General features: G+C 51.0%; 8 protein-coding genes across 8 annotated transcripts; 2 read left to right on the forward strand and 6 right to left on the reverse strand.

Annotated features, from left to right (window-relative positions):
- Positions 1-3,316: 3,316 nt before the first annotated feature.
- BO82DRAFT_281027 (phosphatidyl synthase) lies at positions 3,317-4,707 on the reverse strand (the record flags this gene model as incomplete). Its single annotated transcript, XM_025631323.1, has 2 exons — positions 3,317-4,277; positions 4,340-4,707. 2 exons carry the CDS (start codon positions 4,705-4,707, stop codon positions 3,317-3,319), a joined length of 1,329 nt encoding a protein of 442 aa, XP_025492988.1.
- A 2,565-nt stretch (positions 4,708-7,272) lies between these two features.
- BO82DRAFT_401111 (uncharacterized protein) lies at positions 7,273-7,950 on the reverse strand (the record flags this gene model as incomplete). The annotated part of the gene is made up of 1 exon (XM_025639233.1): positions 7,273-7,950. The coding sequence occupies one exon, from the start codon at positions 7,948-7,950 to the stop codon at positions 7,273-7,275; it is 678 nt and encodes a 225-aa protein (XP_025492989.1).
- Positions 7,951-8,686: 736 nt separating this feature from the next.
- On the reverse strand, positions 8,687-11,302 carry BO82DRAFT_56781 (uncharacterized protein). The gene is made up of 2 exons (XM_025641333.1): positions 11,199-11,302; positions 8,687-11,132 (listed from the first exon to the last, which is right to left on the reverse strand). Exon 2 carries the CDS (start codon positions 11,119-11,121, stop codon positions 9,022-9,024), a length of 2,100 nt encoding a protein of 699 aa, XP_025492990.1. The 5' UTR covers positions 11,122-11,132; positions 11,199-11,302; the 3' UTR covers positions 8,687-9,021.
- A 1,254-nt stretch (positions 11,303-12,556) lies between these two features.
- On the reverse strand, positions 12,557-12,912 carry BO82DRAFT_373712 (YqaE/Pmp3 family membrane protein; the record flags this gene model as incomplete). Its single annotated transcript, XM_025637386.1, has 2 exons — positions 12,557-12,719; positions 12,896-12,912. The coding sequence occupies 2 exons, from the start codon at positions 12,910-12,912 to the stop codon at positions 12,557-12,559; spliced, it is 180 nt and encodes a 59-aa protein (XP_025492991.1).
- A 2,402-nt stretch (positions 12,913-15,314) lies between these two features.
- BO82DRAFT_333187 (uncharacterized protein) lies at positions 15,315-17,184 on the forward strand. Its single transcript, XM_025633209.1, has 2 exons — positions 15,315-15,654; positions 15,703-17,184. Exons 1-2 carry the CDS (start codon positions 15,487-15,489, stop codon positions 17,104-17,106), a joined length of 1,572 nt encoding a protein of 523 aa, XP_025492992.1. The 5' UTR covers positions 15,315-15,486; the 3' UTR covers positions 17,107-17,184.
- A 339-nt stretch (positions 17,185-17,523) lies between these two features.
- BO82DRAFT_363880 (H(+)-transporting V0 sector ATPase subunit c) lies at positions 17,524-18,485 on the forward strand (the record flags this gene model as incomplete). Its single annotated transcript, XM_025636918.1, has 6 exons — positions 17,524-17,540; positions 17,661-17,673; positions 17,809-17,938; positions 18,041-18,197; positions 18,254-18,357; positions 18,421-18,485. The coding sequence occupies 6 exons, from the start codon at positions 17,524-17,526 to the stop codon at positions 18,483-18,485; spliced, it is 486 nt and encodes a 161-aa protein (XP_025492993.1).
- A 765-nt stretch (positions 18,486-19,250) lies between these two features.
- BO82DRAFT_353404 (mitochondrial 37S ribosomal protein mS38) lies at positions 19,251-20,840 on the reverse strand. The gene is made up of 2 exons (XM_025634941.1): positions 20,433-20,840; positions 19,251-20,305 (listed from the first exon to the last, which is right to left on the reverse strand). The coding sequence occupies exons 1-2, from the start codon at positions 20,767-20,769 to the stop codon at positions 19,548-19,550; spliced, it is 1,095 nt and encodes a 364-aa protein (XP_025492994.1). The 5' UTR covers positions 20,770-20,840; the 3' UTR covers positions 19,251-19,547.
- Positions 20,841-21,773: 933 nt separating this feature from the next.
- BO82DRAFT_281104 (guanine nucleotide-binding protein subunit alpha) lies at positions 21,774-23,126 on the reverse strand (the record flags this gene model as incomplete). The annotated part of the gene is made up of 5 exons (XM_025631328.1): positions 21,774-22,115; positions 22,176-22,434; positions 22,489-22,652; positions 22,747-22,931; positions 22,997-23,126. 5 exons carry the CDS (start codon positions 23,124-23,126, stop codon positions 21,774-21,776), a joined length of 1,080 nt encoding a protein of 359 aa, XP_025492995.1.
- Positions 23,127-25,363: the final 2,237 nt, after the last annotated feature.

The raw sequence follows: 25,363 nt of genomic DNA on the forward strand, positions 1-25,363 counted from the left end.
TTCATGTCTCAAGTGAAAAGAGCGAGCGCTCAGCATTGGCTAGCTCTTAATCTCTGAGGAAGTGTTCAGAAATACTATACTTACGCCACACACCTACCATAGTATTCTCCCGAGACAGCAGGACAGGATCCCATAAGCCGCGAGAAGAACAGATGCCATGAGTGTATTAATAGACCGTGCCCTGCTGGCGCTACCACGCTCCTGGAGCCTCAGACCATGAACAACGGGGACGAAATGGCAAGAACCGCTGAGTGGTTGAGCAAGCTCTCTGGGGTCGACCGGAGCGCGGCATGGCGGCCGATTTCCGGATTACCCGCTATTACGAGCCACACCTTTGAATTCTTTCAACACGGGCCCAGAAGACTTTGGCGAAAGCGACGAAGGATATGACGATAGTAGCGAATATGAGTTCGAGGATCACATGCCGTCGCGTGTGCCGGAGGCCAATCCGCTGATCATTTTCATCTATATCCCCGACGAGAACGAAGAACCCTGGGAGCAGCTGCCGCCGGGCTTAAGAGACCAGGTCGACGTGGAGTGGACTTGCACTGTCGCGGGACTTGAGCGGCTGGTATGGCATAGGGCGTACGATTGCCTAGACAACGAGAGCGACGGCGAGCAGGCCCCACGAGCACCCAACCCGCAGCTGCGCGGGGTTGTCTTGACCACCGTAGAGCTCCTCAGTGAGTCGAACAAGATCCTGCTGGATCATATCAACCATCGGCAAGAGACCTTGAATGCGCGCTGGCCATTGATCCCGGCGCCCGAGATACACGACGCGGCACACGAGGAGATAGTGCAGGGTTTTCTCTCTCATCGATGGGGCTTACCTTGGCGGTTGTCGGGCTGCACAATTGGCTCCTGCAACTTTGGGGTGAGCCTCGAAGCCCAGGCACGCTGGGATCTGGAGGAGGAGGAGGTGGAGGAACTGAAATGCACTTTCTCCCGTGGCGTCTACAGGCTGCTGGATGTTGAGCGGAATGACCGTTTCCTAGAGCTGTGCCCGGGACAACTCATGGTCCGTGGTGTAGCTTTGAACAATCTTTACTCTGCCGTGGGTGACTATTATTTCATGCCTGAAGCAACTGACGACACCTTGAATGAGTGGTGCTCTGCTGTGCTGAACTGGGGCTCTCACCGTGGCTTTGTGGGCTGTTTGACCATAGGAAGCGCCGTGGTGCACACCGTCTTGTTGATGTGTGGCATCCAGCGAAGGGGCCTTTCTATGTGGCATGTCATTGACTCAGATATGAACGTCGCTCAGCTTACCTGTACTTTCAGCTAGGTCTGTAAAACAGTCTTTCCACCTGACAACTCGTCATATATCCGAAGTCTCACAAGGTAAATCCAATTGGCACTAATCAATCGCCGTAGTATAATCAGCAAAGCTTCGATGAGTGAAGAACAGTAGACACTGCATCTGCGTACGGTGAGATGTGGCTCCCAGCTTGTCTGTCGTTTCAGTTCCTTTGCCAGACTCCAACCGCAATACAATACTTCAGGTCCGCGTTAAAGACCTAGCATGAAGTAGAATCCTTCCGAGCGTTACCAGGTAAAACTCAGAATTACAGGATCAGGAAGATCTGGCGCAGCCGGATAACCTCGGATTCCAAAGAATGAGTGAACATGGCACATCCTCGCCAAGTCCTGCTGAGCGGCCAACGACAAAACGACCGTGGAACACTGACCTTCGTGATCGACCAGGACCGGCTCAATGGAAAGGTAAAGTGAAAGTCCATGATTGCCCACCCCCACCCCCACCCCCACCCCCACCCCCGCCCCCGCCATCCTCACCAACGCTAAGGCAAGTGGTAAAATCTAAGTGTGGCGAGGTTGACCGGGAGCTTGGTTGCACGACGCTTGGGCCGTTCCGGTATTGCCGAGGGGATGCCTCATGTAGTATTCGAGGTTAGAGGGACTGTCGATCCCAAGTTGGAAGGTTATACGATTGGACTCTCTGTTGGAGAAGCGCTAGCCGTCACGTCCGATGGCTGTATGCCAATGCGTTAGTTGATATGTTATTGCGGTGCGATTGGGTTTTCGTCGCACCAGGAATCAGTGAAGCGGGTTAGTTCTTACCTGGTGGACAACTGTTGCAGGGGGTTTCGCTGGATTGTGATGGGTAGGTATGGCGAATGCGAGTGGTACGGTAGAGGCGGAGACAGGACCCCGGAAGTGATGCTGTGCAGACGGTCCTGCAAGTGATCGAGAGGGGTATTGCATGACATCGATCTGAGACTAGTCGGCTTTTTTATGGTCCTTAGTGCTCCGTAGCTTGGTCGTAGCGCTCTAGCTGGGGTCAGTAGGACCTTGTTGATGCACTTTTGAAAAGGAGGAGAAGGAGAAGAGAAGGGAGAAGAAAACATGACAGCTCAATGATAAATCGGGAGAATGAGCAGCCTCAGGCGGAACATAGTTCCAATCCCCGCACTCAAGCGCCCTCCAAGACCATGGTACTTGTATAATCCACGAACAGCCAACAAGTCAAAGCCTACAGCATCAGATCAGCAAAGCTGTCATTCAACAAAGCTCACATGAACGCATATGTATATGTATGTACCCCACGATTTCCCCATAAAAGTACACATGGTCTGAATGGACATGTAAATCTCACATGCTTTGATGCGCTCATTCTGCATACGTTAAACCCAGGCCAAGCGTGTCCGCACATCAGGTCTCCACCTCCAGGCTCTAGCCGACCACTGCTACTCGCGGGGACAATGCGCCCGGTGGAGCGAGTCCTGGAAATCAGATCCTGACTGTTGACTCGGTCGGAAGGACGTGCATGTGGCCGGGCCTGTAACAAGGCAACAAGGGTTCCCCGCCCGTGTCGACAAGCCCCTCTTTTACAACACGTCTAGTAGCCGCGGCAATATTACCCAAGTCTTGGACTAGCCATGGACTATACGGTTCGAAGTTCGAAGTACACACAAGGGGCGAGCGAGCCAGCTCAGTTAGGCTACACTTGCGAAGATTTGACCAGAATGAGTTCAGGATTCAATAATATTGCAAATTATCTATAGTGATATGTTGAATTCCTAATGGAGAAAAGCAAAAGAAGGAAGCGAACTCCAAACCCATGACAAGTCAATGTATCCATACTCCATACCCGTGGCACCCAAAGGAAATCTATCGTAAACACATGCCTCAAGTGAATCCTGGAAATCATGCACCAGGTAGACATGCTTGAGGAAATAGTAGGCTGCATTGCCCTGACGAACCGGGATTCAAGTAAGTCGCAGAAGATCAGGACAAACTGTACTTGTCGGTACCTTCCGCAGCATCAATGGTAGTGTTGGTAGCGTAAGCGTTCTATTTAGTGACATGCGGCTGCTGAATCCGAGTCGATACCGGAATCCAGATCAGCCCCGGAAGTCAGCGGCGTTTGGCCGTCTTTGGCCATCTCCCGGTCGATAGCAAATTTGACCGCTTCGAACACGTTGGCACAAGTATGCTTCGGTTGGTAGCGGGGTACGGTTCCATCCTGGTAGACGCCGGTCTTGACAAGAATCGAGAACCAATTGGTGTCCGTGGTCTTGTCAAACTCATTTGTTCCCCGGACATCAGACTCGGGGGTATCTCCAATGAAGTACACTGTGCCCGGAGGCTTGTTGATGCCATGACTCTCTTTTCGCCATTGCCGCAGGAGCCGGGTAGCAAATTGGTACGTACCCATCTGCGGTTTGCCGAAAGAGATTGGTGAGAGCTCCTTGCCCGTGACGACTTTGTACAATGCTTCGAGAGAAGCCCGCAATGCTCCCATGCCGAGACGAGTGTGTTCGTGAGAGGTCGACCATACCACGTCGTTATGGGAGAAGAAGACAGGCGGGCCCTCGTCAAACTTCTCAGATCGAGTTCCAAGACGTCCATCTTGGGACAGGAGCAGGTCCAGGATAATTTGCTGATCGCCGGCCCAGTCTCGGCTGTCGGCAAACACGAAGATTGCTTCGATTCTCGTCTTATCAAAGTCAATGACCCGAGAGTTCTTGTATTCTTCGTCGGTAAGCTTGCGGAATGGCGTGGTGTCGTGTTGTGTCTTGATGATATCTCCGGGAGTGATCACATCCTTGAAGCCATAGCCTTTGGCTACATGACGACACTTTTCACCCTCACCCCCAACGACGAGCACGGTGCTATATCTTTCGGCCATCTCTCGCATTGGGGTGTGACCACAGATGAATTGCCCGGGGGATACATCCAACTCCAGCTGACGGCTGAGATCCAGACATCTTTCCTCTTCTGTCTTGCCGCCGCCGTTCGTCACGAATATGTAAGGACTGCAAGAATAAAAGTTAGCCCGGCCAATCTTCCGAACAGGTGCTGCAGGGGAGAAACATACACCTTGACCCCGTATGGGTTGTCGCCGTTGATGTACTTGAGGGCAGCGGCCGCTTCCGGGATTGCCTCTCCTCCTCGAATGAGGACGCCGTCAATGTCGAAACCCAGAGCGAAGTGATCAGCAGTGGTGAGGTGTCGCTCAGGGACCGGGGACGCAACGCGCAGGGAACCATCTTCCGACGATGTTTCGACATCTGACTGATGCCTGTCCAATTCCATTGCGGTGGTTGTATCATGAAAGTCGCTAGAAGCCATCAAATGTTTGGGAGGGAGGACTACATTAGGGCCGCCGTAGAGGTCGGCCCGAGAAGCATCCAGGCTGGACAGCCGACATACCCTCTGGGTACCGAAACCGTCGGTCGTAGTCATTGTGGATCGTGGAACAGGATAGTCCCGGGGTGACGATGATGTGTGGGTGGGTGGAGCGCGTTGTGGGCCCGCGGATGAGAACAAGAAATGGTCGACGATAGCTGCCCTGAGTTGGCCAGACAGATCGATCAATCGCTGAGAGGATTGCCCCTGGGGAAAAACTGGTTGCAAGCCCGCGAAGCTTTCGGAAGAATTTGAGTATGTGTAAACAAGACGATCACTGGATCCTGAGGAGCCAGAAAATATTACACAAGAGAACCTGTTTCCGTACACAGTCTATTTGGAATCGATGTGTTTTGACACAGTAGCCCACACAATATTGGCGTGGACACGGAAGATCACAACGGAAGGGCCGCAGCGGTTCCAGCACAAGGATGCAATAAGAAAGATTTATTCCGTGGATATGAAAGGAAGAGATTTGAGGATTGAGAAGGAAATGCATTGGACCCGGGGCCATTAATATAGGAAAGGGTGTACATGCAAGTGGGTGGAGGACATCTGGGATATGCGCTCTACGTAGTTTTCGAGGCACCGAACAAAAAGTCGGGACAGACAGTACAGCCCAGCCCGTGGTACCGTCATCGAGGAAAACCGCTGGATCCTAGTGGTGAGCTGGAATTCCTCTTGTGTTGTGGTCACTGCAGCTGCATGTAAACCCCACCGCAACCAAAGTATGTCATTTCCGGTGGTTGAAAGCTGACAACTGAAGGCCTAAGCAAGAGGGTCCGTCTATGGTGCGGGTTGTATCAGACTTCCACTCCGCCCCATCATCTCATGCCTGATGATGATGTGAATGGACCAAACTGAGAATCTGATTCGTTCCAGAGCTATGGTCAGGGCGCCAAAACATGTGGGAAAAGTCAACGATAACGAACAAGGGACATGCATCAGTCCCGTAGAGAGGAGGGCGGGGGGGGGGGGGGGGGGAGTGATGCAAACTCGCTCTTCGGCGCAAATTCATTCATTCATTCCACCTGGACTTTCCCTCCCGCTGACCGGTTTGGGTGGAGGGAAGATCGTGGGGTCTGTCATCACTGGAACTTGACGGTCCAACACGCGTTGGACTTGATATCATAATACTCTCAATAATAAAACAGGCGAACGCGGTTGAGATTGATGGAAGAGCCAAGGGAAGGACGAGAAGAGCAGTGAAAAAGTGGGGGGGTGGAGGTTGAGAAGAGGTTGAGTCGTTGACATCAATGGATGGATGGATGAATACTAAACAAACAATCCATACAGCAGGAGTAGCCACAAAGCGGTGAAGGCGACGCTGGTAAGCTCAATACCACGGCCTACTACGGAGTACTATGTACATCCACTTGCATGTGTAACTACAGTACAGTACATTATTGTTCTAGACACAGGTCAAAGTACGTACATGGCGTTTTTACCCGCAATCAATAATGAAAGTGGAGTGGTACAATCATGCCATGAAAAACAGTAACATCAGTAGGCCCATCAACAAATCCAATTCCTATTCAATCAGCGGTGACGTTACACATGTCTTTAGGTTCCCCTGGACCAGTGCTCAATCAAGTTTAGTCCTGGGTATAGTTGAGTACTGTGGAATTGTGAAACCTTCTGCCTAGGATGCGATTGCCTTTCCTTTGCCGATTGGATGGTTGCTGCCTCACTGCCTCAGGACCGATCGCCGGGCTTGACGTCATAAAAGCCGAGAGCGGCTCCTCCTTCACTCTGCCTGCCTCTTCTGTTCTTCTCCTCCCTCCGTTACTTCCGACCCCCCGAGTCCGCCCTCCGATTGATTTTCACATGGCTCTGGTTCCTTGGTTGGGATTTCTCGAGATCACTCTGATATCACTGCACTCGCTTGCTTTCCCTCCGTTCCCAGACTCAGCATGTCATATCCTCTCCGCGGGGATGTTGTGGGTCAGGTCACATCTCGGAGACTCGGACACTGCAGCCCCCATCGGCCTTCCCCCTGCCGGCCGGAGATAGAAAAGAGGGGCTTGCATTAGTGGTCTTTCACCAAGCCACTAGCCTTATGACAGTGAAGGTAGGTAATGTACTCATGTAGTTGAGTGAATTAAGACTTACTATGTAGTTATATGCTACAGGAGTCGTTCTCAACCAGTCAGTCATCCCTACATTGTCCCGTAAAGAAATAGCACAGCAGGCTATTCGGATGAGGAATAACAAGCTTGGCAAATCTTACACATGACGGACGCAAAACATCATTCGTACTATTACTTCTTCTTATTGAATAATTTTAACAGAGAAAGCGGACCAGGCCAACACACTCCAATCCAGCCGAAGGCGACAACACCAACAATACCGATCTTCGCCGCAACTTAGTCAATCCAGGGAATAACCACCCTCAACAGCCTGGAGTATGGGCCTGCCTTCTCGCGGGCTTGTCGTCAGTAACCCGCTCTTGTGCCACACGCTCTGCAGGAAGAAGAAGAAGTTCCATGCGTCTTGGTGGCCGATGTAAGGGCTGGTCAGCAGTTCTAGAAACTGTCGCGCGGCTGACCAGCTGAGGTCTGCGAGGCTCGGACAGAGCACATAGCCACCGGGAGCCTGATTCGAAATCCAGAGGGCGAGCCTTCACATGTGCAGCTCCCAGGGACTTTTGAATTTGGCGTCGTATGGACGGAAGTCCCGGAGCACGTGCCAGAACATCTGCTCCAGGAAGCTCTTGGGCGTCAGGATCACGACTCCCGCCCTCCAGCGGCCGACCCACCGAGTGGGCATCCAGCCCAGCAGGTCGGGCGCAGGCTCGGGGAGGCGGGGATCGGAGGTCAGCATGAAGTCCTCGTCGTGGGCGGTGATGTCGCTCGGGACGGGGATACCATTCGGCAACTTCTCCAGGAGCACGGATCGTGCCCAGATGTGTAGGACGCTTTTGTTCCACCCCCTAGTGCTCTCATTGACGTTTCTGGGAGCGGTGAGGTGGCAGTGGATCGCCGAGAGGAAGTATTGGTCGGCCTCGTCCCAGAGGGTGCACCTGCGGTCGAAACACAATGCCAGCCCCCGGCCCTCAAGGACCTCCTCGACACGCCGAGTGTCCTCGTCCGCGACGGCCAGGTCGATGCCCCTTGGATAAAGGCTCAGGCCGTAGGCTCGAAGCGCCAGATCCCCAAGAAGCACACAGGCCACCCCGGCCTCATTGAGGGAATGGATGATGGTCAGCTCCGGTGGCTCAGGCCACATCGCCGGATCACAATCCATCTCCATCTCCTCTGGGGGCACCGGATCCGCGGCGGGGGTCGATTCATCCTTCATTTTTTCCCAATTTTCAAAAATAACTAAGGACGCCTGCTTCTAGGGTTGCGAGGAGAAGACAAAGCGCACGAGACTGCTTCCGACAATCCTTATATAGACCTTCCAGGCCGATCCCACTTCTCTTTATCAACCTGGTACGTACTCCCAATCATCCGCTTCCTCAAAGCATTTCTCAACTCCCTCTCGAAAAGCTTCAGCAAAGTGGGATAGAGTAAAAAGAGCGATGGCTCGCTCAGGTGAGGCCGGACCTTTGTTGTGAGGTCCCAGCCTTGCCGACAGTAAGAAAAACTCCGACAAACTCATGCGTTCCATGAAGGAAGAGTCGAGACATCGAGGAATGCCAGCCTGGGTGCTATGCTCTGGAAGACGCTCATCGGCGATTGTCAGCTGTACTCCGTGGCCACTGTTCTTATTCAGTAATCGAATATAGCTTACTATTTCCGAGATCATGAATGAATATCTCCATGGGAGTATCCGGTCAGTAAGTCAGAGATCATCGATGAGCATGTCTATGCGAGTGTCCAATTATTGAGGATGTTTCACGTGATTTGTGTCGGTTGCAATACGATTTTCTGTTGTAAGTTATTGATTCAATGATCCCAATTTGCAATTGGCATCACTGAAGACTATAATGAAGTATAGAGTAGTGCTCCTCTTATCTTATGATTTGAAGAGGTTTATGTTAATGACATAAGGTGATTCTCTATAGAGTTCATCATCTACTACATAGTATATTCGGATTTATAGACCCAAAGAACTCTATACGACTAATATGAAACTGGATACAAGCTCTTACACCTATATCCAAATCGAACCCAGCCGCCTACCCGCCTAACAAACACTTTATACACAACTGAGCGCATCCTTCGAAAATATCTCCGCAGTACCGACAATATCCCGATATATATATATATATATATTTATGCATAGATCGAATCGTTTATAATACACAAAAAAAAGAGACAGACATCCTCTCCGGGGAGAGACTGTAATGAGCGATGTCCATGGAGAAGGAAAGCTGGCCCACTCACTACCAGAGCGAGCCAAGAGAGCCGAGCGAGCATTACCCGGTCAATCCACCCGGAGGATGAGATCCGAGCCCTGCCTTGAAGGCGTCAGGTTGCGCTGCTCCATTGGCACCGGCTTCCTCGGAACAGGCGGCCTCCTTAGACTGTCGGTTGACGAAACGGAATCGAGGGACGTCCTGCGTGCTTGAGCTCCGTATCGCGAACTATGACCGTCCTCATCATGCCAGGGACCACGGGGCGCATAGGCCGCTGCTGTCGGCTCCTCATCGGGCTCGGGCGTAACCCGGCGAATCTGCACCCTCCGAATATCATCCTGTCGCACAATCCGCGGCTGGGAAACGATTTCCTGCGCCGGGCTGATTGACCTCGAGATCGGCATGAATGGGAGACCGACAGGGACCCGGCTGCCGGTCGGAGTCTCGTATTGCCAGTTGGGAATTTCGAGGTTCGGTGTCCTGATCTCTCGCACCGGAGTGAGGGGCCGCAGACTTCCTGAATGGCGTGATTCACGTCGGGAGGACTGGGGTCCCTCGCTAACTGTGTGATAAGGAATTGGATCTGTGTCGTATATCAAACGCCGGCCTCCCCCGGGGCTGTCATCGAGATAAGGTGATGTTCTAGCAGGCTTTGTGTGACCAGCATCACGGTCCGTCCAGTATGTATCGGTATAATCTTCGTGACTCAACCTCGGGGAAGGGAGGGCCGAACCTCCAACAACATTGTTCGAGTGCGAGGCTGTCTCCGCAGGGCTTCCGTATCCCGGTCCGTGATACCGGTTTGGTCCTCTAAGAGCAAGCTTTCCTTCTTGGCCCTCTCGGAAACCATGCAACATCGCGCGTGGATGGGCGGGTAGACCGGCCATTGGAGCTCTTTTATGAGGCCGGTCGGGTTGAAGTTTGCGTGACCAGGTAGATGAACCTTGGTTCAACCGAGGACTGGCAAGGAAGCTGCGTGGCTTGGTGACATCCTCCTCGAACAGCGTTCCCACACTGCCGGGCCGTTTCTGCCGACTCCATCTCAGTGGCTCCGGATACAGCCCGTATGTTGGCTTTTCAGGGAGCAAGCTCGAGAGCGTCCGTGGAGTAGAATGCGCTAACGACGCTTCCGCGTCAGAATTAGAAGATATGGCGAAACCGATGTTGTGGGGACTATGTAATCTCATCGAACCCTCGTCATACCGATGTCGTGGTATTTCTGCAACAAACGTTGGGTTATGAAGCCTGGGTTCGAAAGGAGTTATCAAGCGTGATGTTTCCGAGTCCCTGTCCACGCCGCCGGCGGGCATGGGCCTGGGTCCCGTTGGCCGCCGAGGCGGGAAAGCGAAATCTGGAGGTTCCGCCATGACTCCGCCAATCTCGAAGAAGTTCCTATCTCGAGCCTCTGCATCCCGACGTTTGTTCTTTCTATACCAGAACAACACCAGCACCCCGATGAGGAAAAATCCCGCCAGTCCAGAAGCAACAGATATGCCAATCACCGCACCAGCGCTAAGCTTACTGTGCGTAGTGGTTGTAGCGGCGGCGGCAGCAGCGGTCGAGGTACTGTTGCTACTACTGGTCGTACTGCTGGAGGTGGTCCTGGTGTCACTCGTCGAATGGATGATGTCAGATACAGTGGTCGGGTTGTCGAATGAGGTGATAACGACAGAAGTAGCATGCTGGGTTCTTGTTCGCGTTTGAGAAGGTAGCGAGGTAGACGGTACCATAGAGGCGACACTATGAGACTCCGAGGAAGTGGTGACTATCGCAGTTGCGCTCTGAGTCGACGTGACTGTAGCTGTTATTGTAGCATGGGTCCGCGGCAAAGCTCCCGGTACTGAATCGCAAATGTCGTAGAGGTCGGAGGAGAAGATGGTCTTTATGGGACACAGCGACAAACTGCATCGGAACGCAGCTTCGCCCAAGGTATAGCCGCTGGTTGTATTCGTCCGGCATAAACAGTCGAGATTCCATGCTTTCCCACACGCATTATCCGGATAGTCGGAGATTACGAACTCATCAACACACTCTCGAGCACATCTGGGTATTAGACTGGGGAAAGACGACGCTGTCGCGGTAGGATAAGAAGATTGCGAAGTAGAAGCGAGACATGGAAGAACTGATAGTGCTGCGATGAGTAGCCAAAGAGAAAGAGACAGTAACATTTTGTGTCAACCTACAATTTAGGTTAGCATGTCGATTTCATGATTCCATGATGCAATTAGAAAGCGATCTTTCTTACATCAATCTGGACACTGCAGAGGTTCATCTGCCTCCACAACCATTAGTAGAAACGTGATACCATTCTACTGAGATTTCAAGACAGATGCACTGGCAAATAGAGGCATGCAGTGCTCGAACAAACAAACTGATTTCTAGCACCGGTTCGATTGAAAGAACATGGTAAACGGAATTCTGGGGAGGTCGGCAGCGTCAAGGGGGTAACCGTCCCATTTCAGAGATTAAGGACCCGCGCATTCCACATTTTGCCATCGGCTTGTCATCGTGGGCGTCAAAGGAGACAACGGAATTCCGTCATGGCGCCGAGTGGCTGCAAAGCAACAAGGCGAAAATGTGAGACGATAACAATTGAGACTGCGCCCCCTGTAGGCGCTTGTGCGAAACATGGCGATATTGCCATAGATGCGCTACACGTAGCAACCGATGGGCTTTCTTCAGCGTGATTAGCGTTTTTTAAATGGCTGCGGGGCTGGTAGAGAGAGCGATGTTGATGCGATACGCGCCGTGTTAGCGCCGATGCTGCAGAGTGACTTGAAGGATGATGTCAGGTCAGCTGACTTGGATTTTCAGGGTCTTTGTACTGCTCCCTCGATCAGTCTCACGATGAAGCATTAGTTGAACAAATGTCTTTTCTTTACCTTTGGGCGCTGATTTGTGCCTAAATATTTTGATACATGTGGAGATTATGTCTCTCCGGCCTTGTCTCTCTTCACCAATGTCCATCAATCGTCGCCTTAGTGTAGTCGGGGAATAAGAAGCCCATCCCATCTTCCGATCAGCTACCCTGGTGTGCACCCAGTTATACTTTTGCGGGGAACGATGGATTCTCAAAAGTAATGTGAATTATTGCCATTAATCATTAGAAGCTGATCATTGCCAACAGTACAAGCAAAGCCCAGTATCACAATGAGCTGGTATCATCGAAAAGAAAAAAGAAAGAAGAAGAAAACAAAGGAATCGCGACAGAGGAAACGGACATCAGAGACATAGGGGGAAAAAAAAAGATAGGAGAGATGCAACCCCATCGCCATAGTGTTTCGACATGGCATCTCCACCCGTGTAGCTCGAGGATCCAGTAAAGCGCAGGAGCAGACGGTAGGTTAATTGGCGGGGTTAAATTAGGCTAGACCCGGTCGGAAGCCCGCGGAACAATTCAATGGAAGCTGACAGCATCGTGGATCACGGACAACACTCCCCCGTTCGATTTGGAATGCTGGCTGCCGATTGATGGGGATACAATCGTGGGACGAAGAATGCTGGTCGACTGAACCGGGTGATCGGGCGGTGAACAAGCAGGCGGTCTAGTATTTGAAGATAATGTAGCTGCAGACGCTAGTCAGCAATGGCGTTCCCAGCAACTCAACCAGTGGTAGGAAAGACAACGTACAGCGCGTGGATGATACCAGGGATCCAACCCAGGATTGTCAAACAGATATTGATCAGCAGATCAGCGCCGCATCCGCGCTCAAGGAAAACTCCCAGAGGAGGCAGGATGATCGCAAAGATGATCTTGCAGACGTCACTGTCCAGAAAAAAAAACCCCCCCGTGTTAGCGATGCTTCTTTGTTCGTCGGGCAGAGTACTACGGGTAGAGTACTACAGAAGCTGCCCGGGCTGAACTGCATCATAAGAAGGTTCAGACTGCTGGCAAGCTACCTGGTGCACTGATAAGGGTCATTGTGGGAGGAAGTGACTTACGAAGCAGTGAAAGGCATGGTGAATGGGAGGGTGGAGTGATTCTCTGGGAACAGTTATCAAGGACGGTGAGACGTTGGTTATCAGAGGCTTGATGCGAATGAAGAGTCTCAAGAGGTAAAAGAATTGAGAGAAGATGAGAAGAGAAGAAGAACAAGAGAAAGGAGAAAGGAGGAAGGAGCGGGACCGCAGGAGTCTTTTAAATTCTGGGTGGGCAAAAGCAACTGCCCGCTGGCTCTGCACCGACCACTTCGGAAGCAGGGCGTAGGGTGTCACGGTACCTACTAACTAGACCAACTATTGGGGCCTAATGCCTATTCCTGGTTAATAGACAAATTGGCGACTCCATACACTGTACTGTACTTAGCCCAGCCAAACCTTCGTTCATGCCATCCCGATGAGATGATCTTCTCAGTATGACGGCTTCGTGGGATGCATGCTACGTCATACTTGCTCAGCCTGCTGTGGCTGATGCGAACCCCAGTTACTGATTGGTCTCGACGCTTCAGGTGAGCATTGCAGCATCAGTCCATCCAAGGATCGAGGGTGGTTGACTTTTGCGTCGTATCGACGTTGAAATGCATTGAGCACACTTTGGAGGGTTCATTAGGTCGCCATCATGAATGTCACCCGGTAGTCGCAAGATCCTCGCTCAGTAAGGGGCTCTCTCCTCAGCCTGCTTAACGCCTGGCTAACTAGATTCGCTGATATAATTGTGAACCTATCCCATACTGAACCCGCGGGTCTTCACAATTTGTGTCCCCTACATATAAAACCTTCTGTTCCTTTTTTCCCGCAAACTTTTTGTTTACTTAGATCTCTAATTTTGTTGCCTGGAGTACGCTTGGCATATCCGCCTTTCTTTTCGCCATCTGCGGTCGGCTGAGGAACTCAAGCTCGGCGCAACTAAGCGAAACACATATCTGTACTGCACAGTACAAAAAGCTATTCTAATCCTGCGCAATACTAATTCAGAGGTGAGGTCATCTGTAATATGACTCTTCCTCACGCTAGAGATTTGATAATAGTACGTACACTTAAGAATACTTTCAAACCGCTCGGGGTCAGCAAAACTAAGTACCTAGTGGGCCCGACCGCCCTACGAACCACCCTGCACACGAATCACGACGGGAGAATATAGCAAAACATTTACACTCGCATGAGCTGTCGGTCGATGGTCCACCCGTCTTCATTGTTCTACATGCTCGCGTACATAGCAGTGTGGCTTTGCTGTGGCTAGGTTTGCCTTCTTTTAATCCGTGCACTAATTATATTCATCGAGTCTCTGTGTAGATCTATTCTGAGAGCAACAGAAAGTGAAATCATTTCACATGCATCTTATCTTCCAACACGCGTCATCCAGGCCACATTCCTTCGAACAGCTTAGAACGTCATTCCCACGTATCTTGTGCCTTTCTGATTCGATCAAAAATATAATACTCATGTTTGTGCCAATGAGTAATCATAGACTTAAAGTGGTTATTGTCACTTTAGGATCGGTAGACCATAAGAACGTGCTGGCTGCATTCTAATCGCATGCTTCCTGTAGGGTAGATGGAAATACCTAGCTTAGGACTAGCCAAGTTGATACCATCACTACCATGCAACCACAAACTTTGCTGTACCTGAGGACAATCGGGGAAGGTTATCATTGAGTTCCAGAGTTCTAGAAAGACATCGGTCCCTGGAAAGCCAATCGTCTTGTGCTATCCATGCATTGGTGCATATGGCTGGGTGACTGCACGAGACGTTTTCAATTGGTAGATTGGCAAGCTATCGCAATCCGTAGGTAGCACACTCACTCCCACATCTGCTTCGAATCTGGTCGCAGCCGCGCATCCCCTCTCCCTGATTATCTCGCATATCCAGAAACATCAGTCGCACCGAGCCGCAGGGCCTGAGTGTTGCAGAGAAAGATGCGCCCCCTCTGCATCGATCTACACCATATCTGCCATTTAGTCATCCGTGTGTCTAGACATACGTGTATGAGTATGAAGAATCCTTCCAGAATCATCAATCATGAATGATGTCATAGCCACACCCCCGGGTTATGCAAACCGAACGAAACAAGCTTTCTGCGTCTCCAACTCCCTTGTTGAATTGCCCCATGATTGATCTACACATCCGGCCGCATAGTGATTTGGGGATACCCATGCATAAAAGTCTTGATCGAAGGGTGCAATAAACACCGGCCTTGCATTGTGCCAATCATACTCCTACCGAGGATTCGATTAGGATTGCTGGTACGTGCGCGACGGTGTGTGGCGTGGGCCATGACAGGATTGTCGTTATTTTGCAGTAGTGCAAGTATAAGACAGCCTAAGCTGGTCCACATAAGCAATCTTCTATCGTTACACTTTGAGTCGAGAGGTGTAATGAAGCAAGCAGGTCTGGCTAGAAGGCGAGTCCCGCCCTGTCGAGAGGCAGGATCAGTACAGTCTGCAATCTAGACCGAGTCCCTAGGCGGTGAGCTTCCAAAAATCCGCCGCTCCCTCCGCATCTCCAGGCCAGGATGACATTCGACTTGCAATGCTCCTGAAGTTGTAGCTGGTCGAAGTAACCTCAATTTCGATTGAGGTATCCATGCTACTCCTATGTCACTGATGCTCGGGTATGCCCCGCGCTCATTGCCAGCACGGCTGGCTTGTCGTCGCCAGACATATCAGCGTGTCCCTTCCATTATTCGAAGGTCGGTCGCACACACAGCTTCCAGTGCCCGCCCCATAGCCTATACTTGGCTCACGCAGACTCCGGGCGCAATTGTGCGTTTCTATCTCCTGGCCTTTGGATAGAAATTGACCTCTTAACAGACTTCAGATGATGTCCTCTCGAATGCGCCTCCTACCCCCGAATCTCTACCACGATCCGATGATGTCCCTATCTTTCTCGTAACCTCCGCTTTCGCATCATGGATCGACTTGTCGTCTCACACATTTCCTGAACGATGGATGACTCAATTCTATTCAGGGTCCACCGATACTGTGCATTCAATCTTTGCAATTGTCGACAAGCTCCCGGATACTCGACAACAGGCGTCCCACAATAAGGAAGGCCCTTGCGCCCAGGAAGCCGACGGGATATCGGTGCTATTAGTAAACCGGGACAATGTACAAGGTCAGCTCGCTGCGCCTCGCCGGGCTCGAAGCATGGAAGCCACAGATTCCGGACTAGTATTCTCAATTCCGACAAGCGATACTCGGGCATCGAATGGAGGATTTGGGAAGTCCATTCATGAAGTAGGCCTGCGACTTGCAAATACGATTTTCATCAATGGAAAGGAGAATACTCTTTTTGGAGCCCGTTGGATCTACAATACTGCTGCAAAGAGATACACACTCGACAATGCGCTGGACCTGTCGAACTGCATTGTCACTTTACCAGCGGCAAACGTTAGCGACTCTTTCGAGCTTCCATTATACCCCGTTGGGCAACGAAGGAGGGTCATTTCCAGTATGGGAAACATTCTTCGTCAATTGTCCAAACATACAGATAAGCACTCCCAGGATCCCATGCCAGCTTCCTTGGAGCTGGAGAAGGATCTCCCTCGCTACATTGCCGAACACAACATTGTTGATCAAAGGGTCTCCGTCTGGGCTTTAATCGAGACGTCTGAGGAGGGCTACACCGCAGGCAAGGAGGCTTCTCGAGAAAGCCTTATCGAAGCGATTCGGAAGGGCGGCAAACTTCACCGAGTGATGAGTGGTGGAGGAGGATGGGGCAAGAAACAGGGCCTCCTCTCATTGGATCCTGAAACAACATTCATGGAAGCAGCCCAGAAAGACAGGCTATTGGGACTTGAGGGACTCTTTACTGCGGGCGAGGCGAACGTCTCGTCGAACTCGCCGCCGCCGCCGCCATTCGAGATGCGCGGCTTCGGAGAGGACCTTTCCACTCTCTCGCAGGCTGCAGGACCTGGCGACTACGTCCAATTCTTCGTCTCCGTTGAACCTAGCCAATCAGACTGGCCGGCGTCTAGGACTGGATACAATGTGTTCCATTTCGGCGTTGTCTCGGACGCCGAGGCTGTCCCTTTGCAAAGAGAATCTGCTGAGCAGAAAGACCTTCGGGTAGTCCCTGGCTACTTTGGTGGGCTATCGGAGAAAGCTATAACATACGTGCAACCCATGGCTGGGAAAGATTCAAATGGGGGAGTGCACGAATCGAGTTCTAAGTTCGACATTCCAGGATGTCGGGTGGCATTAGAGCTGAAGTGATGATCGGATCATACAAAATAGTTGCTAGCCATGTATAATACTGTATTGATAGATTGTAGCAGAAACAAGTCTTCACGCGGTGTAATGAATGCAGCATAACTTGAGTAGGACTTGTAAAATGAGCAGGGGCAGATCGCGGATGGGTCGATCCAGTCGGGTGCTGATGTCAGTGATTGGGGCAATGCGGGAAGGCGCCAAGCCGCAGGTCACGTGGTAGCGCAGGTGGTCGGTGAGCCTCTCCGAAGCAACCAGCGTGTTCGCCTTCCAAGCCTCCATCTCCGTCTCAGCTCTCCCACGCCTTCGCCTCATCTCATCGCTGTCGACGCGGCCTTCTTCTACCCTAATCTCACTTTTATCGGCTGTTTCTATAGCTTCCTCGCATCTGTTCCACCCCAAACAGCTATTTAGACCATCAAAATGGCCACTGAACTTTGGTACGTAATCACCCTGCTTGACTCCTTTTCCCATCATCTCAACGCATAGCTTGCGCGATAAGCTATCAATCCTGCCTATCAGTGTTTTGTTGCGGACTGTGCTAATTTGTATGGTTATAGCCCCGTCTATGCTGTGAGTTACTCGCATCCATCATTGATAATGTGCTGAAATTCGATGGCGGACCGTCGGGTCCTCCACGAACGGAGCAACGTCACCTTGCACGAAACGAACTTCCCCTTGTACAAATAGCTAATTGCCGCCCACTAGCCCTTCTTCGGTGCGCTGGGTTGCACCTCAGCCATCGTCTTCACCTGCTTCGGAGCTGCCTATGGAACTGCCAAGGCCGGTGTCGGTGTCTGCGGCATGGCCGTCCTCAGACCCGATCTGATCGTTAAGAGTACGTTAGAAGCCCTTTCCAATAGTCGCTGCAGCTGTGGAGGAGAAACCATGCTTCTGCAGTCTATACTTGGAGCCGAGCCACTAACGAAGGTCGTAACAGACATCGTCCCCATCGTCATGGCGGGTATCATCGGTATCTACGGTCTGGTCGTGTCCGTTCTTATCGCCAACGACCTGAACCAAAAGGTGCCCCTGTACACCGGATTCATTCAGCTGGGAGCTGGTCTCGCTGTCGGTCTGGCCGGTCTGGCTGCTGGGTATGTTCTTTGAGCTTTCCGATTTCGAGCCGAGAAACTGATTGTTCGTCTTTAAGTTTTGCCATCGGTATTGTGGGTGACGCTGGTGTCCGTGGAACTGCTCAACAGCCCCGTCTCTACGTTGGAATGATTTTGATTCTTATTTTCGCCGAAGTTTTGGGTACGTCCACCAGATCTACCATATGTCTACTCCGGCACCACTAACCAACAATGCTCCTATCAGGTCTGTACGGTCTCATCGTCGCCCTTCTCATGAACTCCCGCTCGAGAATCGATGCCGTCTGCTAAGCGAACGAACCTAATGCTCGCCGGCCCGCCCGTTCTCTGTGAGACTTGTGCGCGCACCGGCGATGGCAACGACGAGATGTGAACAAGAACCCGCGCGAGCGGTGCCCCGTCGTTGAAGCCTAGTGTTCCCCATGTTACGAATCGTTTATACCGTGAAGCGCGGATTTGGTCCAGAAATCCATTCTCAAGAAAAACATGATCTTTTAACGTGATGTGTGTGTAGGTGTGTGTCTTGGCTGTCGGAATCATTCCCTAAGATTTACGTTACCGACAAGTGGTGGAGAGACAAGTTGATCCGCTTGCAGGGTCTGTGAGTTGAGAAAAGGGACGGCTATTGGATAGGTATATCAATCTCCCTCCTTTTCCACTTCTTCGCATCCCTTGAAACAGGAGAAGGAGATTATATGCCAGTGTAGACTACTATTAGGGAGGAAGTGGCGAAGGAGGCGGCGGTCTTTTACTGGTTGGTAGATATTTGAATTTACTATTGCATGGCTAAAGGTTTCTTTTTTTTGTCTTTTCTTTGCGTTGCTTACATGCTTATTGTTTGCTTCCTGTACTCTATGGGTGTCACATCGGTACTTGTTGAATCAATTTACCCTGACACTGAAATCGATCTGAGCTGGAGGCAATCGGGAGAGGGGAAGGGAATATGTCGACTTTCAAAGCTCCTGGCATATAGTTCCAGATATGGTACATGCGCATCGGCTTGAGAGTATAGATAAAGGTCCGGAAAGAGCGGATGCGTACTGGGTATGCACATACGATTACACAAACCTAACCGGCTGAGAACTGAGAATAAAGATAATATGTCACATAGTATTGTCTATAAGTGTCGGTTGGATTGGTTGATTGGTCGATCGGTGGATGGAGAGGGAGATAAGATGCATGCAAGTTAAGAGAAAAGAAAACGGAAGATGTTTAGAGAAAACCAAAGGTTAGAGTTGCTTTCGAAAAGTTGTGGGGGAAACACCGGAAAAAGGGAGACCGGATTAATCAAGCAAAGACACAAAAGTAAGTGGCAAGAGGCAAAACACGTCTCGAGGAAGCATAAAGCCTCGTTTAAGACTTCTCCAACTTCCGCCTCAAGGTTCTCGTCTTCCGCAACAACTTCTTGAACTTGTGCTTCTTCATCTTCAACCGACGACGTCTCTTTGTGCTGATGGCCTGCATGGGGCCGTTGATCTGCTGATCCGGCTGGTCGATGTAGCTGAGCTCCGGGTGCGCGGAGGGGTCCACGACATCGATGTAGGCCTCGACGATCTCGGGCGGCGCCTGCGCACCCCCGGGGACGCCCATGTCCTTGGTGGGCATGAAGGGACCGGCGTGGGCCTGGTAGGTCTTGCGGCCATCGGGGAGGGTGGACTCGTGGATGGTCAGGACGGCGGAGTAGGTTTCCGTGGTATTCGTCATCGTCTGGGGGAGGAGCTGCTGCTGCTCGGAGGCATTGTTATTGGCGGACGTCTCGTTCATGGGGACCGGGGGTGGAGGGGGGTGGAAGGGCCGCAGGCGCTTGGTGAGTTCCTCAATGGAAAGGGTCAGGTTCATGGTCTGAGAGGGGTGCTGCAGCTGTTGGCCCTGCTGGCCCTGCTGGAGAAAACTCCGGTCGGTCAATTCCTGCAGGACGGCCTGGTAGTGGTTGTGGTCGTCTTCGCCTTCCATAGAGTGGACGGCGGACGAGAGCGTGGAGATCACATCGTCGACGGCGGGCTTGCGCTCGGTGAAGATGGCGTCGAAGGCTTCGGAGGTGGAAGTCGGGGGCACGCTGGAGGAGACGGAGATGGGACGGTGGATGGAGAAGAAGGAGGCGACCTGGACATCTGCGGGAAGAAGAAAGAAGAAAGGTCACCGATGGTTCAAATTTGGGAGCTTGTCGAGTTTCTGTTTCCCCCATCTCGAACTTTGTCTTTGGGAAAGGGGAAAATCTGTTCGAGCTGGCTGGCTTACCATGCGGGAGGAGGTGCTGGGTCGAGGGAACACTGGGCAGTCGGGAAAACGCCGTCTGCTGCTGCTGCTGCTGCTGCTGCTGCTTGGAGCCGGTGCGAATATTGTCCTTGCGACTCCGACGGGTCGACTTCCCTGAATTCACTTCCAACTCCAGTTTCCTTGCGCCATCGCTAGGATTCGAGGACGAGGAGGAGGAGTAGCGCCGTTGACGCACAGGCTGCGTTGAGCCGGTGAGGTTGTTCGCGGAGGTGGTGAGAGTTTGGCTGGAGGCGCGTGTGACACCTGAGATAGGGGCAATGGGAGCCCAGGCCGCCCGGCGCAGTGAGGACGACAGCATTTTTCTGGTTTCCAAAGCGTCGTGAGGTCCCAGTAGCTGGGTAAACGAACTTGGCGGCTGCGAAAGAGGCGAAACCGAAGTTGAAGTTGATGAGCCGATCATGCGGATCTCTGCTTAGCTCAGCAGAGTTTTGCAGAACGTGGCTACCTCAGGCATCATCGTGGGAGGTCATGTGATGTTCATGCTCGTATAATCTCGAGGCAGGGACCAGATCTGCCACACCACTTGACATAATAAATCCAATTAAATGGTTACAACGCACAGCTCCTGTTATTTCGCTGATTGTATCGGTAGTAAATATGTAAATTTGTACTTCCCGCAAAGGGGGCCCAGGTGAGCTGCACTGTTCGAACCAACCACACAAAGGGAAGAAACCTTAGCAGTTTAGGATGTAATCGTAGAATGGCCTGTTTAGACTGTCGCAATGGGTCCATTAGCAATGCGCCTTTTACAACAACGGCTACGCAAACTTGTATCATTCCAAGATAAGACAAACTACAACTGTGGCTCTGCAAGTGATCTAAAAGTTTAGAAGACGCGCATGATTGCCGTCAACTCAACAAACAAATATTGTCCTTTATGTAACACCGAATAAGAGAATGAAGTAAATACATTGAAGAAAAAGATGAAACCGATAGACCCAATGAGAGGCCAAACATGGAAATAAAGGCCAAACGAAATCGTAAGGTGTTGCTAAGGACGCAGACACAGACACAACTATGTGGTATATGGTATCAATCTGCAGTAGAAAGGAGATTCACGCCGCTGGAATCGAAGATAAGATGCGTGCTTTTTTCAGTATAGAAGAGCGTGGAGATAAGAAAGTCATCCAAGCGAGCCAAGGACGATCCTGAGAACGGCAAGGAAAGAGAATGGCGTCGAGCAGTTGCGGACAGCACAAGGAAGTAATGCTGATAAGGTACTTTCAATAGGATTTGGTGGAAGATGGAGATCCCATGGCCGCAAGAATGTTTCATTAGATATTAGTCATGCCCAGTAATACCTTAGAGTATTAAGGTGTGGAGATTCTTCTGGATTATCATGTCTTGCACGGAATCCATGGTAGCTTTCAATAAAGTGGTATCGGTAGCGTTAGTATAGTGGATATATATCTCGCGGTCTGGAATCCGATTGATGCCGCGGAATCGATCGGCGAAGTATCTTGCTGCGGCATCGAAGTCCGTGTTTGAACCGTTGTAGTCGGGGAAATGATTGGAAACGGGCGAAACTTGAAGTTTCCCCTTGAAGAGATCAATCTTGTTCAAGAAGAGAATGATGGGCTTGCGCTTAAACCACTCGCCGTTCACAAGTGACTCAAATAGCATCATTGCCTCGTGCATTTGATTCTGTGCGAACAAAACGGTTAGATGATGCAAGAATTATACAAGATGAGACCGATTACTTACGGCATTCTGATCCTCAACAAGACATTGATCGTATCCTGATAAGGCAACCATGAATAAGAGGCATTGCACACCCTCGAAGCAGTGAATCCATTTCTTGCGCTCGGATCGTTGTCCACCAACATCCATCATTCGGAAGTTCATCTGACCAAGTTCGAATAGAGTTTCCGTTATTCCCGTCGTTCGCAGCCGAGCTTGTAGCATGTCCTGATTGTCGGGGAGCCAACCAGGAGTAAATATCCGGTCAAGAGATTCGAAAAAGCTGGGGGAAAAGGTTAGGTGAGTCGTCGAAGCTAAGCCGTCATTCGCCACTTACTAGTGTAGGTTATCATGAAGCGCAAACTCATGTCCTCGAGCCACTGCCTTCTGAACGCCTGAATCGTCCCAAATATCCCTCAGAGCATCACGAACTTTCAGGTCCGAGAATGCTTCATCGGAGCCCACGTCCGGTTCCAAATTGTCAATAAATTCACCCAGCGACTGAACCCACGAGACCAACAGTCAGCTTCTGGACTACCATATCCGAGCAATAAAGCTGGACAGAAACTTCGGATCGACTGGAGGGCTAACTTACCTTGGTTGTTTCAAGTTGATATTCGATGCTCTCCGTGCGCATAATTTCCAATAGAACTTTGAAGGCGATAATTAGGTTCGAGTAGATTACCGCCCGAGTCTGAATGCGTTCGTCTTCAGGAAATCCTCCCGAGTGGATGATGCGCATCTGTTTTATGATTGTCGACTTGCCGGACTCTCCCGCACCTAGACAAATTTAGTCAGTACTAAGAACAAATCGATTATCGGTGTCCGCCAAAGCGCATACTTACCAAGGAGAAGGATTTTGATCGTTCTGTCCATCACTTTTTTGTCGTTTTTGAGCGACTTCTCTATCCTGACATTCCGTTGGAGGGCTTCTTTATCTCCCGCATCTACGGGCTTTGAACTCATACAACCCATTTTGCGATAGTATAATTTCTACCTGACAAATGTGAAAAGGAGTGTCTGTTACCGTTGCGTTAGATAAAGTGACTCCGAAAATTCATTGAAAGAAGCGCGCAAAGACTGTTAGGTCTGCAATTGAATCAGGGATGCGCTCAGGCTGCGAGGAATGACCAGTCAAGTGGGTTACGCTCGAAACATGTATCAGGTGCAGGTCTGGGTCTGAGAGGGGGAACCAGGGCCGGCCGCCATCCGGAACTGGAATAAGATGAAATCACTTACATTCGGGAACAAAGAAAAAGTCTGACAAGCGGAGGGGTAGAGTCGCTATATACGCAGCGTAAGATTAGACATGCATCCACTGAAGTCATCGCTACGCAGCAGCGAGAGGCGGAATTTGGACGTACACTGCGATATTCTATTTTCGGCCGAACTATCCGTGGCTGCTAGTTCAACACTTCGAGAAAGGCTCCAGGTGCGCAGTAATTCAAGTATCGGTCTTGTGTGGCGGTCTATATACGACAATTATCTCCACGGGTAGAGAGTCGTTCTGGGTAGCGTTTCGACAGTACTCAAGTGGATTCGAAGGCAAGAGAGCTGTAAGGAGGAAGCGAGTTGGTTGGCAAGAACGGGAGATTCGACGGCTACAGTTCCGTGCGACTTTGAGATTGGAGCTTTGATAAGCGCAACTATGTCGGCAGCACGGAGAGGGATTGAGAAACTCGAGTGCGAAATAGGTACGACGATATGTTTGTCGCTATGCCCCTGTTGAATTTGAAAGCGAAGGAGAGGGTGTATTTCAACTGAATGAGGGGGAGAGTCGAAGGTAATTAAGATCGGAGTTAGCGTAGGAGGAAGAGGTGCATTACTCCCATATCACAGCTGATGGGAGAGACGGAGGGTAGAGAAGGACCAGAAAGGAGCACAGAGGATGAAGGAGGAGAAGTATCCTTGTCGAAAGTAGCAGATCGGTCTATAGAAAGAGTAATTGGTGGGCAGGAAGAGGTAACGGAAGTGTCGCGCAATTCGTTGAGATATTCAAGCAACCCCGATCGGAGTGGGTCGCAGTGCTTTTGCTAGCAAGGTCGGTTTAGTCGGTGGGTGTGGGATTTCTTGGATCCTGAATGGCCCTGACGCGGCGCCTGTAAGACTTGTATTACGACAGTGGTGAGTAGTAAGATACTCAACTCCGTTCGTTTCGGGGGAAGTGAGAATCTCAAGAGAAAGAGAAAAAGAGAGAGAGAGAGAGAGAAGGAGTGTGAGGGCGTTTCGAGGGAGTGTGAAAGTGGTAGCGGTGGTGCTAAGGGACTTAGCCATAAGTAAGCCCTTATGCAATTAGTGTCAGTTACCTAGTAGGTAGCAGTGGAGAGGAGATAACATGGCGAGCGGAGAGCTAGACTCCTTAGACTACGGTAGGTTAGGTAGTTGATTCGGTCATGTCAAGAGGTAAGAGGGGCACCGGCACAGCAATAATACGAGTGGCTCCGGTGGATGAAGCCTGGATCCACCACTTGATTCTTCGCCCGCTCTTAGTCTGATTCGAGCCGATTGGAGATAGCGGTGGTACTGTAATATGCCATACATCAAAGCATTGTAACCATACTGATACATACATACCCAGTGTACCAGCACTTACCAGTAATGTACAGTACTCCACTGAACCCGACTGACTCGAGCTTCTCCCCCTAAGACCCATTGTAGGTTTCATGGCCTATGCCATGCCATGGGTCTGCAGTAGACTGCAGTATCATGAGGGTCTAACCATGCGCCTTCGTTCAGGGAGATGTCAACTACCGACCGCAACCAGCTTCGTCATCGTATGATCCAAACAAAGACAATGACTTTCCAGCCTAAGCCCCCTATATCGCTTTTCTTTTCCACCTTCAGGTAGTCCTATCCGTGTTTTGTGCTTGATTCTCACTATCCAAACATAGTTCCTCCCACTAATCCCACTATTCGTACACAACGCCACGAGGAACGGGAGTACCGCGCTGCCATGCACGGATCGACGTATATTTGCCTTAGAACCATACTGAACCTTATTCGGCGCATGGAGCAAACCTTGGAAGGTGCTGACCACGACCTAAGTTGCCAAGTTCTAACAAAGACAGTCTCCCTGGCCAGCTCCAGCGAGTCCGTGGAGTCGAAGTCTCGTTCTCAGGCGGTCAACCTTGGGTTTCCGAGTCGTAGTGATTTGGCTCTAAGCTCAACCAACACAAGAGCCCTGTAGATCTCGGTGGCTAGAGATCTCACTA

The sequence above is a fragment of the Aspergillus uvarum genome (assembly GCF_003184745.1).
Source record: "Aspergillus uvarum CBS 121591 unplaced genomic scaffold BO82scaffold_20, whole genome shotgun sequence".
NCBI lineage: Eukaryota > Fungi > Ascomycota > Eurotiomycetes > Eurotiales > Aspergillaceae > Aspergillus > Aspergillus uvarum.